The sequence below is a fragment of the Puntigrus tetrazona genome, unplaced genomic scaffold (genome assembly GCF_018831695.1).
Source record: "Puntigrus tetrazona isolate hp1 unplaced genomic scaffold, ASM1883169v1 S000000002, whole genome shotgun sequence".
In the NCBI taxonomy this organism is placed as follows: Eukaryota; Metazoa; Chordata; class Actinopteri; order Cypriniformes; family Cyprinidae; genus Puntigrus; species Puntigrus tetrazona.
The window spans coordinates 1,228,879-1,247,666 of record NW_025047682.1 but is presented as its reverse complement, the minus strand read 5'-3'; the positions used below and the strand labels follow the sequence as shown (position 1 = coordinate 1,247,666).

At 36.7% G+C, this 18,788-nt stretch overlaps 3 protein-coding genes across 3 annotated transcripts; 1 reads left to right on the top strand and 2 right to left on the bottom strand.

The window, feature by feature from the left end:
* The first annotated feature begins 1,687 nt into the window (after positions 1-1,687).
* Positions 1,688-2,992, top strand: LOC122331749 (somatolactin-like). The gene is made up of 5 exons (XM_043229252.1): positions 1,688-1,703; positions 1,959-2,143; positions 2,282-2,392; positions 2,498-2,677; positions 2,795-2,992. The coding sequence occupies exons 1-5, from the start codon at positions 1,688-1,690 to the stop codon at positions 2,990-2,992; spliced, it is 690 nt and encodes a 229-aa protein (XP_043085187.1).
* Positions 2,993-5,341: 2,349 nt separating this feature from the next.
* Positions 5,342-9,170, bottom strand: kcnj1b (potassium inwardly rectifying channel subfamily J member 1b). Its single transcript, XM_043229250.1, has 2 exons — positions 8,852-9,170; positions 5,342-8,123 (listed from the first exon to the last, which is right to left on the bottom strand). The coding sequence occupies exon 2, from the start codon at positions 8,114-8,116 to the stop codon at positions 6,971-6,973; it is 1,146 nt and encodes a 381-aa protein (XP_043085185.1). The 5' UTR covers positions 8,117-8,123; positions 8,852-9,170; the 3' UTR covers positions 5,342-6,970.
* A 5,194-nt stretch (positions 9,171-14,364) lies between these two features.
* On the bottom strand, positions 14,365-18,756 carry dcps (decapping enzyme, scavenger). The gene is made up of 6 exons (XM_043229251.1): positions 18,565-18,756; positions 17,722-17,872; positions 16,631-16,776; positions 16,434-16,547; positions 16,242-16,352; positions 14,365-15,627 (listed from the first exon to the last, which is right to left on the bottom strand). The coding sequence occupies exons 1-6, from the start codon at positions 18,730-18,732 to the stop codon at positions 15,361-15,363; spliced, it is 957 nt and encodes a 318-aa protein (XP_043085186.1). The 5' UTR covers positions 18,733-18,756; the 3' UTR covers positions 14,365-15,360.
* Between the last annotated feature and the right edge of the window lie 32 nt (positions 18,757-18,788).

Below are 18,788 nucleotides of genomic sequence, written 5' to 3'. Positions count from 1 at the left end.
GCAATTAGACCCCTGTAAGTTGATTTGTGTGAAATGCATTTGCTAAACAGTAGGTAATTAGTGATTAACACAGCCCCCTGCCACCTCATCAAACCTCTGGCAAGCTCAAACCACCATGTGCTGTCACGACTGTTCCCATGTGTATTGAATGACTAAGCAAATAACAGCAAAGCACGTTTCCAATACGTGGTCTGACAAATGTAAATAAGTCCTTATTTTCCCACAAAATCCAGAACGGCCATCTTCAACTACTTTTCATGGTTGACCAGCAGAAACCCGGAATATCAAAGAGACCAGTTGCTAGGGGTAACCACTGAACAACCACCCAAAACAACCTAAGCACATTGCAACATCCTGGAACACACTACAATGGATTTTTCTTTTTTTTATGTCTGTATGGGCAAACAACTCACCAAATCGGATGTTATGCTGGCTGGATGTAAAACATATGTTTTGGTCCACTTACGTCATGAAGATGTAAAGCTGACATACTTCTGGCTCGAAGAACGTCACAAGTCTGACATCTGATCCCTGGACAGACCTTAAGACTTTCTCTATGCTTATCTTACCGCTCATTGGACACTCTCATGAAAATGGAAAACTATGAATAATAAAAAGATGGAGTTGCAGACTTCGTCACCAGTGAAAGACAGGGTGTGCTACTCTTACAAAACCTTTTTTTTTTCACTTCATACATAAACATCACTGCACTGTTATTTTGGTTTAGATAAGTTTTACCTTTATATTATAAACTATAGGCTAAAAAACATGCAGCCAAGAAATAAGACGAACACTGCAATAAATACTAATACATATTAATGGTGAACTCCTCTTACGGAAGGAAATCGTTTCTTTTTCTGAATCAACAGCGCCCGTTCGCTGTGTGATATAAGCACTTTGCCTCCATAAAATTCTCCCGGACTGATTACCAACTTTACAACTAAATTTTGGATTTACAACCGTTAATTTACTACCGTGGATTTACTACTGTTTGCTATAGAACGCTGTTTCTAAGCCAACCGGAGCTTCTAAGTGTGACACAAAGTCTTTAGCAATTAGCGCTTGGCTTTTTTATTCAGAAGGCAGGACTATTTGTCATATTTGCTCAGCACTTTCCATTCTTTAGTAATAAAAGCACAAGGTTTTAGATAGTCAGATATATCCAGAGACAACAGATGTGTTTTTTAAATACATAATATAGAGTGTAATTTGTGTGTGTGTGAATGCATAGAATAGAAGAGCAAAATATTTTCTAGTGCTAAAGTTGAGGTTTTTACTTTTGTTTGGAGCTCTGCAAGTAATTTTGCACTTTAATAGGCCTGTTAGTAATATTGATATATCCGTTTAGTCTAAATGTTTCTTGTTTAATATGACGTGGAATTTTTTTAAATAATAATTCATACTAATACATTTTATTATATGGAAATGCTGTTTAAAGTACTTTTAAATGAAATATTGCATGTCAGATGGAGGATATAATATTACAAACAGTGGAGAACAAAAACAGGACGCCGAATGTTGCATCTCAAGTGTCTTTTCAGTTGAAATTATGCATAAAAACAAATTCACACGTGGTCGAGTGTTTTCGTGGTTAATTCATGAATCTAGGAGAGCATATAAGGTATACATAACTGTGAGACAGCTACAGTCAGAGAGTCCAACGAGGCTATTCTTTTGTTCTACAAAAATGAAGAAAACTACAGGTAGCCTACGGAGTGGTCTTTGCACAAAAGACTTGATGGCTAACTGAAGCAAATCTCTCTGAGACTGAATGGAAAATTAAATAAAAAAGGAAACGCTTAATAAGAAATGTTTATAGCGTATAGTCTCACTAAGGAATAATTACAGCATGCGATAAAGTTGCTTTGACAATAAACATAAAGCTATAAAACCAATGCCAACGTTATTGAATGTATCCGCTAACTAATCTTTCCTTTTGTCCCTTTACCGTTCTGAAGTTCTACAGATCTGCGTGGTGTTTGTGCTGTGCTCACCACAGGCCGGGACAGGATCTCCCGTGGACTGTCCAGACCAAGATACGGCAGGAACGTCCTGCACCATCTCACTAGAGAAGCTCCTGGAACGAGCCGTTCAACACGCAGAGCTCATTTACCGCGTCTCAGAGGAGTCCAAGATGCTGTTTGTGAGTAACGGAGAAATAAATCTAAAGCTAAGCTCATCAAAGATTCAGAGATTTGACCAAGATTTCAATCTCACTAAATGCCTGATGAAAACAGGTAAACAGTCTAGCGGTATAAAAAGATTCCTAAATCTTTTTCAGGATGAGATGCTCATTTCATACGGCGTGAATCTGCATGTTCCCGAAGGGACTATGTGTGCTCCGAAAACGGTGCCGGTTCCTATGTCTAAAAGTGAAATCCAACAGATTTCTGTGAGTTCTCTAAATGGCATCTGATGAAATTCATTGTAACAGAGTAACTTTCTGCGAAGAACTGCTAAGATAAACTAACCCTTTTTTTTTTGTTTTATCCTCCAGGACAAATGGATCCTTCACTCACTCCTGATTCTTGCCCAGTTCTGGATTGATCCTCTGGTAGAAGTACAGGCTTCTCTTGAGAATTATGAGAACGTCCCAAGCGCCCTGCTTACCAGAAGCAAATGGATGTCTACCAAACTAACGAGCCTTGAACAGGGTATAATGGTTCTCATTAGACAGGTGAATATGAATTGTTGAAAATGATGAGTGCGAACTCTTATTCAAACCCTTTTTTTTATTTCATCTGGAAAGTTCCGATGTGTTTGAAAATCTCTCCCTCTCTTTCTCTCGGTCAAGATAATGGGTGAAGATGGTTTGGCACTGGAGGTAACTGCAGAGACATCTGAACGCTTTTTGTCTTCTAATACGCTTGAAGCGGTGAGAAGAGATTACAGTGTTATCTACTGCTTCAGGAAAGATGCGCACAAGATGCAGACTTTCCTCAAACTGTTGAAGTGCCGCCAGATCGATAAAGAGAATTGCTCCCTTTTTTAACTTTCTGAAATTCTTCTGCCATATTATATTCAGTGTTATTCTTTCAAAGCTGGTTTTGCATTTGCACACATATTGAATTACATTTTAAACAAAAGTTTGCATGAATACTTGGATTGAGCAATGGTGTTTTTTTATTGTCATTTATTTATTTATTTTGCTTTAAATGTCACATGCGCTTCACCGAAGGTTCGTAAAATGTCCATTACTAAACTCTCAAACTAACCCCAAGTCTGAGACTTCTAGGCAAAAATCTGTATTTGTTTTCCATTTAAACATTTTTCAGAGATTTAAAAAGAAAACAAAATAGGACGTAAAACTGAATCACGTAATATTTATCAGATAAGTCAATGTTTTTCGCTTCCACTGAAGCAAAAGATGCACTTAAATTAAACAGACGGCATGGTTTTGTTCACTTGCTCTTTCAATCATTAAAGAAAAAGAAGGACTAAATCTGCTTCCGAGTTCCAGATTGCGGACAAATCAAACAATGACATATGTCAAATTGTGTGCCGTTGTAATGGCTAAATGTGGTAAACAAAACAGCAATTTATCTTGAAAATGTTCATGGGAAATTACACTGAAACGCTTCACAATATCCTACCTCAAAGTTCACTAATGAGCACATCAAAGTTTGTGCCCAATTATCACTCAAGAAGGAAAAAATAAAACCTCTATCCTGAGACGAGACTTACACGCACTTTCACCAGAGACGGTTCATTTGCAAAAAAAAAACCCCAAGCACACAGCTTGATCTAGTTCCCCAGCATGTCGCACATCTGAGATGAAACTCGAGATGATTTTACCAACATCTCTCTCATTTACACTGAGGTGTTGATGCTGTTAAAGCTAAAAAAGCGGATGGGTGTTGCAGGATTAGTGAGTTACTGCCTTCATTCAAACGTTCCCACAGCAAGAAGCTCTGGCAATATTGTATATTATTATAAGCCTAATATAAGAAATGCACGGATCCGTCATACAGACACATACAATATTTTCATAAGTGTTTGTTTTAGGCCTACTCTTAAAGACAGCCATTGTGACAGCATTATGTTGGGGAAGTGGATGACCCGATCTCCTGAAAGTGCGTTTCAACGGCAGGATTTTCTGTTTCTGCTTGTGCGCGGCCCGTGTGGTGCCTTGCGTGTGTGCTTCATTTAAATGCATGAGCACATTAACGTTCTATTACAGCTCGTGAGATCGATAAACGAGCGAGAATGATAAACTTTCTTGAGGAAAAAGATCCTTCAGGGAGCTGATTATAGTTTTAGGGTGGCTGGACTAGAACCAACAATGATTTAAAAAGGGAAAATGATTTTTGTCTAAAAAAAAAAAAAAAAAAAAAAATTGCATGCAAGCATAATTTATTTCAACTCATGTTTACATTTTTTTTTTAATGGCAAATGTTTTAATGTGATTATAAATAACTGATGTTTATTAAGATCACTACAAAAATGTTTTGAATGTATTACATATGAAATAATTTTTCATTTAATAATACTTTTGCTATTCTTCCATGCTTGTCAGTTTGGGTTAAAATGATGTTATGCCTGATAAAAGCCCTTACAGATAGGGCACAGTTGGAATATCACCTATAAGCTTAGTCAAAATACGGTTAAAACAGTGTTGCAATAATGTTAAAGGATTGAAAAAGGTTAACAAAAACATTTATGAATCAACTTTTTTGTACAAGATCTTTATGTTGTCCTCAACAGCACACAAAAGAAATTTCTGCTTTGCAAGTTATATTATAATCTTCATTTTATTAGCAATATTTTGGTTATGAAACCCATTTTAAAATTTAAATGTTAAATTTTTTCTGCCTTAAATCTTGATTATGATTGGCTAATCCATCGGTCATCCAGGAAATTGGCCAATGAAACTGCGTGTGCCTTTTTAAGTTTGAAAATATGACTGTTATCATCTTTCTGAGCGAGACGGCTGACTGCGAGCTGCTTGGTCAGTCCTGAACTATCTCATGTTTGTTTAAAATAAATAATTAAAAGAAAAATATCAGTTGTGGCATGTCAACGGAGAACAAAAACTGAACACAAGCTCAGATGCGATCTGCGAGGTAAGGTAAAGTATTTAAATTTTACACAATTTATGAGTTGCCTATACGTGTCAATTTTGTACGAATTACTTACACCAAACCCCGCCCCTACACCTACACATCACTGGTAGACAAATTAAAAAAAAAAAAATATCACTGTATGAATTTGTATGAATTAGCCACCGTGTAAAATATGAAGAAATTTGTCGTAACTAGTTGAGAAAACTCAAAAATTTGCTTAAACGGGTTGCCGTAAAATGTTAAGTTTTCTTTCGTTTTACGTTTGTTTGTTTTTTTTTGTACTACAGTAGGTCATCTGGAGAGGTCAGATACACTGGAAGACAAAATATATAACCCTCCTGAAAAATTTAATGGACATTATGGCAATAAAACACTTTAATGTTTAATTAAAAGAAGCTTTACTGTATTAATAATATTGAGATCGGTTAGTGAATAAAGATAAAAAACGTGTGGCATTTATGCGGAATCGAACCTTTACAGCCTCTCTAAAATGTTATGACCTTCTAAAAGTCACTCGGTTCAGAGTGAACGAGTCTTTTATAGGTCAGTCCTTTTTAATCTGCACAGCAAAAATGTTTACAAGGCAATTAGAAAAAATCACATCTATTCTTAAAAGTTACGTGAAATTACTTGTGTTCACAACATGAAGAACTCTCTCTGGTCCTGAATTATTTTAATGCTTCAATACATTAATAACGTTATCATATTAATTATTTAGTAACATATGTTGGAGTAGGGGAACTGGGTTCCACTTCCTCCTCGTTGTGCTTCTCCTTAATCTAATCTGGCTGGTGCTCTAATCCTCCAATGAACACTCAGCAGGCGACTCTTGTCAATGTCTGCAATCAAAGAGCATTTAAAGAAGTTTTTCTAATAGAGCTCCCCAAACTGTTCTCAATTGATTCTGTTTGAAGTTAGATCTTTATGTAACAGAATGAAAATGTAGTAATATTTTATACGTATATGCAAATATTGGCCCTATTCCAAAACCTAGTGAGCTGTCTTGATGTCTTAAAAAACATCTGCATTTTAAGGTTGGATTTTAACAAAAGAAACCTCTTAAGTAATGTTTTGAAACGCTCTCTGGGGGGGTTTAGAGTTATACACTGAAAGTGTGGAACAAAGGAAAAACATCCAATGGATTTCTCTATCAATATGCGATTTAGAAAAAACATGCTTATTTTTTCCAAGATAACTAAAATGGCGTAAAAGGCAACTGATTAAAAGCAATTCATCGACAGGATGTGAGCTGCACATGCAATCAAACATCTGAAAATGTGCATGTCTTCAGCATTTGTCTTCATTTTCCCCTTAGAAGCGAATGGGTCACTATGGTAACCGGGGCTTGTTTTTACCCACAGGTAATGCAACTGTATTTATAGACACTAAGTCTGCATCATGAAAATGGTACTGCGTAGTTTGCCACTGACATGATACATATATATGTATGTACGCACACAAACAAACAAACACACATACAAATGTGACTGGTCAGTTTTGCTTTGTTTTTTAAAAGAATGCCGATAGATACTTCTTTAATGTTACACGAGATTTCTATTGCCTTTCTGACCTTTCTATTCAAAGAATCCTGATAAAATCCACCGTCTTGGTTGTCTTCTTTTCGACAGGTATTACAGTTTGATCAAAACAAGGCATCTTGTTTTTACAATCGCTACCTTATGGAATAGGCTTTGTGTAAGAAACGCCTGATTCCTTTAAAGTCTGCCTACACAGGCAGCTCACTAGGTTCTGGAACACAGCCAATGCGTCTGTCAGGGTACTTAACACAGCGAGTCCTCCTCTTCCTCTCTCCTCTTTTATGTGGCATCTAACTTTTACAGTACAAAGTGCCACCATATCACAGGATGTTTAATGCGTATTTAATCGGTCGCTGATGCAGCAAACTCTTAATCGCTCTTCTCGGTTACATCAACAGAGTCTTGAAGGTCAATAACATCAAATCCCAGATTATCGATGCCTTCACGTGTGTGTCGGTGGAGAATGAGTTCCTTGTTTTCTTCATTGCGGAAACAGCAAGCGCAGTGCGGGGTCACCGCTGGCTCTGTTTTGGAAAAGTTGGATAGGTCGACGCGGTATTTTCCACCCTTGGTGCGAGATATGACGGGCAGGAAGTTGTAACCCCATTTGATCTCCCGAGGCAGGTAGGAAGTTCGGACTTGGCAGGACAAGCTGGTTGATTCAGCCGTACCGTCGAGGAAGACTACCAACTCAAAGTCCTGCTGCTGAAGAGTGTCCGCAGCCATTTCGGAAAACGGGCTGGATTTGTCAATCGCGTGGTACAGGGTGAGCGGACAAACGAAGAACAGGTTGTCCTTCCCAGCATCCACCAGAAAGTCAATATTCACCTGATCCAGTATGATGGTTTCTCCCTCTGGAGTGATGGTGGTTCGGAGAAGCTTCCCGTAAATGTGGCTGCCAATAAGAAGTGTTTTTCGCAGGTTGGCCACACGTATCTGGAGGCACAGATTCCCCTTCCAAAGACAAATGACCGCTGTTTCGCTGAAGGTTACCGTCTTTGCTCTTCTCTTCGGGAGAGAGATCTTTGCCAAAATGAGTCCACACATAAAGCAGTTTATGATGGCGCCCATGAGGGACTGGATGATCAACAGGGCGACTGTGCCCGGGCAGTGACCCGTGAGAGCCCGACCGCCATAGCCAATAGTCGTCTGGGTTTCTAAAGAGTACAAGAAGGCGGTCGTGAGACTATTAATGTTATCTATACATTTCATCCTCTGCGATTCGGACGAGTTCTGGAGAACATCTAAGTCTCCGTTACTTTTGGCAAGCGAATACCAAAGCAAGCCGAAAATGAACCAGCTTCCTGTGAAGGCAGCGGCAAATAAAAAAATGACAAAGCACCAACGAATCTCAACAAACGTAGTCCAGAAGTCCACGAGGAAAGCAAAATGGTTGTGATACTCATTAGTCCCAAATTTAATGTTGCAGTGGCCATCCTTTGTAACAAGTCGTGTTTTCCTAATTTTCCGCTCCACAAGGTGATTGTGAATTTGTTTCCGGATGAACTGGAACATCTTTCAGCTAGCAGAAAAAAAAGAATATATCATTTCTACACAAATATATTTTAGATGCACAATGTATAGTGCTGTCAAACGATTAGTCACATCTAAAATAAAGGTTTTTGTGTGCATGACGTGTGTGTAGTGTGTATATTTATTATGTATATATAAAAACACACTAAAAGAGTATATTTTGAAAAAATGTAAATATATCTATAGAATTTATATTCTATATAAATGTACTTAACAGAAATGTTTTTCTTATATATATATATATGTGTGTGTGTGTGTGTGTGTATTTATATATACACAAATATGTACACACATATCATGTAAACATATATGTGTATATATTATATATATATATATATATATATACATATATATATATATACATATATATATATATATATACATATATATATATATATATATATATATATATATATATATATATATATATATATATTTTCCCGTTGTCTCCTCTTAATAATGTAGAATAGAGCAATAGTAATTTGATGCTCTACACGAAGTAAAAAAACAAAAAAAAACACATTTTTCTTCTGTAAGAAAAGCACATTAAAATTCATAAGTTGCTTACAAACTTACAAACCCAAACCTCTGTAGGCAATAAAAGATAAATATTGCATTTATTGCAGCTCATAATCCACTCAAACAACAAACCAAACCAATAAAGCACTGATTGCTTTCTTTATCGCCTATAAATGTGAAAAATTATTCACCTCATACCTGCAAACTGAAAACGTCCCAGCGAACAAAGTGTTGCTCGAAGTTCAGGCCATGAAGTTCTCTTTCCAAGCATATAACCATCGGGGTGCTGCTAAAATCCTCAATGAAATGTCCTAATCCCAGGCACATGCCACAGTTTACACACTATAAAGCAAAGACAGCTTAGAAAATGGTTCCAAAACTAACCTCACATCAGTGTACACATGTTCGTACACCAACGCAAACCGCATGAAAAGTAATTAAAGAGACAGCACTCCAGCATACGGGATGGGTTTGCATTGAGGGTCAGTGTTCTAGTTATCCAAATTCCTTTTCAGATCCTCCACAGTAATCAGGGAACCCCATCTGAAAGGAGGAACTTCAGCTGTGGAGCTCCTCGCTGCTTGTACCCATGGGAACGCAAAGGCTTTGCAAAGAACAACACAAAGAAATAGTTGAATCACATTTCCCGTCGCGCCGATCCTTGCCCCCTCACCCCCTCTGACTCCCCACATCTCGCATTTGCATTTAAATAAACCCACGTGAATGAGAGCTGGATAATAAATTTACAGTTAAGGTCAAAGTTTAACTCCTACGTTTTTTGGGCAAACGTCCACCTCGCGAAGTTTGCATCTCTATGTTTCTGTTAAGTGAAATGTAGGATTGGAGATTTAGTTCAAGTGCTAAATGTAAACAAAAGCCACACTGCAGGGAATTTACGAAAGAAAGCAGGAAAACACACAGGATGTTCTTTGCCTACTTAGCGTTAATCTGAACAAATTATATGAACGTTTTCAGTAAACTCAAGTACAATAACACAAATTCAGCTGCAATCAAAAATTAAAATGCCGCAGTCAAACGCGTAGAGCCACTCAGGTAGAGCCGCTGGTAGCGGGCTACACAAATACCACGTATCACACACAACCACATTAACTTCCTCTGTAACACTGCAGTTAGATAAACCTCAGATTAACAAATGGTGTCAAACCACACTCATGAGCTTTTTGAATATATCCAGATAAAAACATACTCGAACCCAGAAACAAGTTTCAGGAATATGAAAATGTCAGATGCAGCACTTTAACTAAAACTGTGTGTGTGTGTGTGTGTGTGTGTGTGTGTGTGTGTGTGTGTGTGTGTGTGTGTGTATATATATATTTATTTTTTTTTATTTATTTTTTAGTTTTTATTACAGGATTACAAAATTAAACTTGTAAAAATACATTTTTCATTCACCCAATCATCTTGGACTTCTTTTAAAAATAAAATAAAGTTCTAAATTACAGGTAATCTGGCAACAAATTGCAGATAAAATCTGTAAATTCAACAAAGCCAAGATGTTGCTGTAACATTTTACTATGAAATTCCTGTAAATAACTACTTTAACTGTAAATTGCACTGTGCGCTTTACCATTATTCTGACATGAATGCATTGAAACAAATATTTAAGTGACTTTCTAGCAGATGAATCCAGTCGGAATTCATGACATTATATTCTAAGCCTTTCAGTGGTCCACAGCGGCTGTTTCACGTCAACAGTTCAAAAGACCTGAAATTTAGTGCACGTATTCATAATAAAAATGTCCCTCATGCTGGGGGTGAATAAAGGCCTCCTGTAGCAAATGCATGAGTTTTTGTAAGATAAATATCCATATTTCTTGCTTCTGCTGACAGTTGAATCCGGAAGCCGATAGAGTGGATGATGGATCATGTGTGGGTCGCATGATTAGTGAAGAGTGCATAGAGAGAACAAAACCAAAAAAAACGGCATTCATGAATTAGACGCACAAAACAAGGATTTACGAAAGAAAAATGTTGGGCGATTCCGATTTGGATAAATGTCCTGATAAAACGCATAGGCTTATATGTTCAAAATATGAATTAAACAACATTAAATTAAACAATCAATAATTATAGGCGGAAATTTAAGTGAAAATCGATCGAATAATGCCGTTTATCTTCAGCTGTTGTCCTGTTTCAGTCCATAATATTTCAAACCTTATCATCCCGCGCAATACCGTAAAGCAACAGCACAGTATGTTCTTGTAAAAACATTCAAGTTACAACGAAAGCACCTCCGACCTGTAAATTAATTACAGCTAACAGTGAACTATAGTTAACACTTGTAAAACCCATCATTGCAAATTACAGTAATAGATTGCAAAATGGAAATACAGTAAATTTCTGTGTAAAAACTACAGCAATTTGTTATAGTGCATATACGTATAAGAGAGAGTCCCACGTCCTTTGTGTCAAAAAATTTGATTCACAGCCGGTCATAAAAATGTCCTCCCACCTATCTAATATGCCAGGTGTTTATTTACTCTAGTGATCGTAAGGAATTTATGACTGTTTGGGAATTTGTTTTTTTGTTGTGTGTGGGGCCCGTCGAAAAGTGCTTTAAACTTCAAAATGTGAAACTATGTATTGTAATGTAATTGTTAAACAGCGAATGAAATATTTACATTTTTTAAGTGTTAACCAATTTTATAAAAAGAGACTGAAACATCCAAAGCAAAGTATCATCTACGCTTGTTTAACCGGCAAGATACATGACTGTACATGAATCTATGCTACGTTAGAGTTTGTTACGGACACAAAAGTTAAATAAACCAAAAATCCTAAAACAAAAAAAAAAGTATAGTACCAGATGTTTTAAAACAACATCAGCATAAGATAGTTGTAGTCTAACACAACAATTTAAAAAAAAGGTAGAGTCTGTTGCAGATACAAAGTTAAATAAAATAGAAAATAAAACTTTTCATTTTAAAGATATCTTATTAGATATCCATTATCTCGTCACACAAAACACGTCCACAAGAAAATGTTATTTTATTTTACTTAGTTATTCACATCTTAAAACTTGTTAGGTTTGGTAGTTAAAACATACAAAGGAGTGCACAAAGATCAAACACGAACGAAATCAGAAGTTTTTAGAACTCTTTGATTTTCACGTAAATGTTGCACTAGTGCTATCTATCGGTTAAAACAGAACTAAAACGTCTAACCTTTTACAATATTAAAACAAAATGCATGCACCACAATGAAAAGAGAGATGGTTTAAACGTGGATGCAGAACTGTAACGTGTTGATATCAGATCGACGAAGGATGTAATAAATAAAACATCTAGGGATGCTTTGGGGACTGTTTTGTAATGTAGTGAGTTTTGAGGGATCTGGCGAGGTGTTAGATAGAAAGTTACATTTTTTTTCTTTTACAACATGCACCTGCGAATGCATCGGGTGGCGGTGAACTTTTCTGCCAAAAGTTCAGGCTAAACATCAATGTACATTATCAATGTGCGCACACACACACACACACACACACACACACACACACACACACACCTAAAGTTAAACATGTAGAGTTAAAACCAGGTCTTTCAAACAGAGATCTTAAGACTGTAAATTAGTTGTCACGAGTGGTTTACAACAAAAGTAGTTCTTAAAGTACTGCAAAAGTCTCACAGGATCACTTAAAAAAAAATGATGATTAACCACGGTGTTTACATTTATTTTTCCACAGTACATAGGTATTTGAGCGAATAATTGACTCAATAAATTACCCAAATAATCGATAAGTCTGTATCTTACCGCTACAGAAGCTTTAAGATGTTAAGTATCTGTAAAAAACTGTTTGAAACTAACCTTTTTTAGCTTTCATAAAGGATTAATGGTCACACTCACAGGTTTTTTGTGTCCTGAGAAAAAAAAATGTATAAAATAATTCCATTACCGCATTTCAGCTGGCTAAACGATCAAATAAATGTAAGAATGTTGTTGGCAGTGTGTGGGGTCTGAGAAAGCTGTGAATAACTACAAACTACAAGCATAACAAACCAATACGGTTTTTCAACATTTAAAAAGTGATAAGAAGAGTTCACTGCGGTCAATTTGATTAATATCATAGAATCACTAAATTATGAGTTCATGTACTTCTACTCGTGTCCTCACCTGTTACTGTAAACCTTTTAATCTAAAGCAATTAGTTTGTCATTACATATCTGTCAATAGACAAAAAGTCTTTCATTCATTCCATTTTCATTTGTCTCAGGACACAAAACCCTGGAGTGTGGCCGTTAAGTCCTCATGAAAGCGAAGGAATTTGATTTTTCAACTACTTTTACAGATACTTAACATCTTAAAGCTTCTGTAGCAGTAAGATATTTCTCACAAACACATCAGATGGTCGATCATTTGAATCATATCTTCTGTCAATTACCCCCTGTGTAATTCCATACGTTTTTATTTGTAAAAAAGCTTGCATGACATATCATAAAATTCAAAATTGTTTAACTCTAGGATTGTTTATGTGCGCATGTTTGTGGACGGACAGTAGATGGGTGTACTTCGGTCCCACTGGTTTCTGCCAGTTCTGAGCTGCTGGCAAAAGGTTATAAGCTAATAATTATTTATATTTCTGACAGCATTTTTTGTTTGCTTACAGCATATTTTCACACCTGCCTTTTGTACAGTACTGTCTGTCTGTCTGTCTGTCTGTGTGTCTGTGTGTGTGTGTGTGTGTGTGAACGCAGTTTTTCACTAATGGTCTTAAACTTTTAAACATTGTAAAGGTTGTAAGGCTCCATCACATTGATGCATAAATATATATATATATATAACATACATTATCATTACACTTCAATTACATTATATAGTCATTTAATGCACTCAGAAAGTACATAAAAAAAAATAGTACAAAAAAAAAGAGCAAACTGGAGAGCAGAGCGGAGTGATATATGGAGATGGAGCGGCTCTGTCTGACAGCAGCACTTGTCTGGCATAATTATGTAATTGTTCTGGAGAGCCTCAGTAAGGCTTTTTAAAAGCTCTTAAGGACTTTTACATTCTTCTCTGGAATTTTCTGTCTAAATATTGAATCCTGCTGCCAAACATGTCACAGCAGATAAGTAATAAGACCTGGTAATTACTTGGAATTAATGAACATATAACAATGAGCTGGAGCCACATGAGTAGGAGCACACAAGTGATTTAGTCATAGTGACAACACTGAAATTAGCAGTGGCCAGATGCAATAAAACCCTTAAGGAAAGAAAGCAATTAGTTATTGTACCAGTGCCATTTCTAAAGGATTTGTTGCCACTGGCTTCAGGTGCTAATGAGGAAAAACACAAAGATTACATCTTTGACATCTCTCAATATAAATCAAGCAGGTCGATGTGAATGTGACGCTTTAAAAGGAACAGTTCATCCAAACTGAAAATGAATTTACTATCAAGCCATCCAAGAGTTTGTTGGAAACAAATCCATCGAGGTGATTTATCTTTAAACTATTGCTTATGGCCAAGATATGTGTCCATAATCCATAACAACGCTTCCTGTAGTGAAAAAACCCATCTTTTGTTTACAGCCGTTTTCTCTTGTAAACGGTGCTTGATCTGTGAATATTTTTCCATAATATTTTATTCAAATGAGGCAACTTTTTCACTAGCGAAAGGAATAGGATAGAGGACTCGCGTTTGAGTCAGAAGCAAAGCTTTCTGTGGAACACAAAAATAACTAAAAAAAAAAAAAAAGATTGGTAAGTAATGGCTGTCGAGGTCTAAATGGACCAAAAAAACCCAGTCCATACCATTTGAATGCTATATTCCAAGTCGTCTATGAAGCCACACAATGGATTTTTGTAAGAAAAAAAGTCAGATTAAGACAAGTAGCTTAAGACATTTTTTAATTGGCAGTGAACTGCTTAAAAAAAAAAAAACTGAAGATATACCTGACCAGCAAAAACAGTTCTATTGTGTTTTGTGATTCCCTGTGAACAGAGGGCATTGTAAGACTTTGATTGGGTAAAGCAGTGAAATCTTCTTTAAAAACTGTAGAACCACACAAACAAACGGCACAAACAAACTTTGAAACAATATTTTTTCTTCAGGGGAGTTTTGGGTTTTTTTCTGCCTCTCTAGCCCTGGATTTACAACGAGCTCTGAACCGTAGAACTATGTTTGTTAAGAAAATCTATACACCTCACTGCAGCGGAAGTTTCAGCATCGGTTGTGTGCACTCACAATATTTCACTCCTAACGCATTTTGGACTAATATTAAACCAGTAGTTTTTGTTCATTTCTTCAAAAGGTTTAAAAACAGCACAGGAGCTTCATTGAGGCCCGCTGCTCTGTCAGTCACAGCCAAATCTCTTCAAAGGACCCCTAAAACCTCAAAGAACAAGGCTTGGGGCCCCACTGGCTCAAATTCTGCTTTAAAATAAAATTCCAGGTCGCAGCACAGAAAGGTGCACAGAATGACAAAACAATGGGGTTTTTGGGTGATCAATTTGGGTTGTGTCCACACGATCCACCACAGCATGAAAAAAAAAAAACAGTACAATTTAAAAACAATGAGTACTTTAATAAAAATGCAGATGATGACAAAATCGAACTGACATAAAACAACTAATAAAAAGGTGAAAACATGACATTTTAACAATACGATACTGTAATAATGCATCTTTTAAAAGCAGAGTGCAGATACTTAAGTAAAAAAATAAAAAAAGGTTCCCAAAAATCTGGTCTCTAGACTTTCCCAGCCTCTTTGAACTTGAGGAGCAAACCATCATCGGCCCGCAGCGGAAACGCCAGACTGCGATTCTGATAGTAACTGGAATCTGCCTGCAAGTTCTGAATGACATCGGAAAGCAAGTGGGCTCTTTCCACTCTGCAACCTGGAGCATCATACTCCACAGAGGTAAAATGGATGTGGAGGTGATAGTACGACGGCTGATAGTGGAGATACACGCGCAGTTTGCTCGGAGAGACACTGTACTGCCGCTGAATGGCGTCCTGTGGATATAGACGAGACTTGAATTTAAATTTGATGCACGCAGCCACGCTCCATCACACAAATGTACTTTTTTTTTTGCAATTGTCATGGTGCTTTAGGGCTTTTGAGATGTCGCAGGCTGGAATCAAACCGGTGTCTTCCACAGGATCACAGTTCAACACATCTAGTTCATATGTGTTAACCACTGCGACGCCTGCTTTTAAAAAGCAGACACAGAGGACGTGCAAAAAAAGTGGTTCACTTGCTCAGATCAATAGTGACATCTAGTGGACATCAGAACCACAACTATTCATTGTGAAAGAAAAATTATGTAGAAACTATTCTTAGTCAGAAACGGACAGTACATATTCTTCCAAGAAATGGCACATGACACAAATGACAGCAATTTTTCTTTTGTGGTGGAACAAACCTTTAATCTATAGTATACACTTAAAATACATTTTTTAAAAGTTGTGCAAAGATAAAAAGATATTTTGGCTTTAGGCTTTAGGACAACTTTGATAAAAGAATCTGATCCACTTCAAATGTCGGCTGCTGTATTTACATCTTAGAAAAATCCTGTTTTACACGTTTTAATTATTTTATAGATGAACTTAGATGATCCATAACTCACCTGTCCTTTACTGCGAATGTTCTTCAGTAATGGCAAGTGCTCTGACGTAAGATCCCTTAAACTTTTAACATCTCTCCGGTGGACGATAGCAATCAAATACAGGTCTTGTAGCTAGAGAGAAAAGGAAAATATTCCTAGTTTTACACTGGCCTTTCATTCACTCCTAAATATTAAGATTCACCTAAGATTCACCTGCTTTTGATCCCACTTGAAATCAGGCAACAGAACAAAACCAGTATCAGGGTCTGGATCCTCAAAAACAATCCGATCAGCCTCCGCTTTCTTCTCCAATATGTTGTGCACCCACTGAAACCAAATGGGCAGAACGGTTATATTCTTCATTCAGAAATGAGGCAGATGGGGCAGGAACGTGAAGGCTGAAGGCTCACCTGCACACTGAAGCTCTGACCGCTGATGTACGGTAGGGTGAGCTTACGATAATCCTCTCCTGATTCTTCAACTAGAAAAACCTCCTGATGCAAATACTTTTTAACATGTTTCTCTGTCGCAGGGCACACCACTGTCGTTTTGATTTCTGTTATGAAAAACGTTTTTTTATTTTTGGTTTGATGTGTGATGGTGTGGATTTTGTATGGTGCATATAAGGAAACAGACTTTCAATAAGCAGCTGTGCAAGTTTTTTAATAATCAAACGGTAAACGTTTTTGAAGAAACTTGCTGTGAAGGTAATGACAGCAGTACTGGGGATTGAAGTGATTCTTTATTACAAAAGTGAGAAATTGTGTATTCTGTGACGCGTAGGATTCATTGGAAAAAAAGTTCCAAATACAGTTTCACACACACACAAAAAATTATAGAAGACTTTTCTATGTCACTCTTAAAAATGACAATGACATTTAAACCTAGAATGCTTAAAAGAAGTCTTTAAAATCATTGTAAAAATTAGGAACATATGTTAAATGGCAAATGGAAACCAATTAATATTTTAAGTAAATGCTGTTCTTTAGAATTTTCTAAAAAGCACAACTGTTGTATATTAAAATACATGAGGCAGCATTGTTTTTAATAATGTATATTATAAATGTTTTTTTCTTGAGCCGCAAATCTGCATATTAGAATGATTTCTGAAGGATCATGTGACACTAAAGGCTATAGTAGTGATGCTGAAAATTCAGCTTTGACGTCACAAAGATAAGGTATATAATACAATACAAAACAGCTACTGTAAATTTCACTCATATTTCACAGATTTTTAAAAAATATAATAAATAAATGCAGTCTTGCTGAGCTTAAAGAGACTTAAAAAAAAAAAAAAAAAAAAAAACACCAAACCATTGAGTAGTAGCATACATAATATATCAAAATGTACAGTGATGAAATATCAAAAGATAATGTATTATGCTGCCATATTAAATAATATATAGAGCATGGTAGTACAAGCAAGCCACTCGTCCTGTATATGTTATCAAACGGGATAGAGAGAGAAACTGGTGAAAAACTGGCTGTGTTGCGATCCTACCGTTCAGGTGTGCAGGTGCCCGCAGCTGGTATGTGCTGTACACGTCGTTCTTCATCTCCAGCTTGACTTGACTGCTCTTCAGCAACTCAGACAGCGTGTCCTGTCTGATGGGAGTTTTCTCCAGGATCACAACAGCATCTTGATCCTTCACCTGGAAACATAGCAAAAATCAGCGATCACAGGTCACTGTGTAACGTATTCCTACAAAGTTGTATATTTTTTTAAATGATAATAGTACTGACTTTTAATTAATAGTAGGTCATCTTACTAGCGATACTAGAAAAACTGGACCATTTACTTCACAAAATGACTCCATACGTGACCATGGGCCACAAAGCCAGTCACAATCAGCTCAGGCATATTTGTAGCAATAGCCAACAATATCATTCAAAATATCATTAGGATATTAAGCAGATATTTTGTAAATTTTCTAAGGTAAATATCTCAAAATCTAGTTTGGATCAGCAATACGCATTGCTAAGAACTTAATTTGGATAACTTTTAAAGAGACTTTTGCAATAATTAAATTTTTTTGCACTTTTAGATTCCAGATTTTCTAATTGTTGTATCTTGGACAAATATTATCCGGTCCTAACACACCACACATCAATGGAAAGCTTATTCATACAACTTTCTGGTGATTTATAAATCTCAATTTTACAAAATTGACCCTTATGACTGATTTCTTGGATCAGGGTTACATATCAATGGTCACTGATTTACCTATAAGAATTACATTTTAAAAAAACTGATAATACAAGTGAATATACGCAAAATTCCTTTAAGGATATTATACGGTCTTTGGTGTAAGTAGCTGATTTCTGCTCTCTCCTGGACACGGACCTTCCCATGGATGAAGATGTTCTTCTCCCGCGCACAGTCGCGCAGAATTCGGCTGACTTCGAAGTCCGAGACCAGGCTGTCGCACGACGGCTCTCCCGTGTCTCCGCGATCATTCTCCGCGTCGGTTTTCAGTCGTTTCGCAGATCCCCCGTTCTCGTTTTCCGCCATGTTTCAGCCGCTGAACGACAACCAATCAGGATGCGCCGAGCTGGACACATGGGATA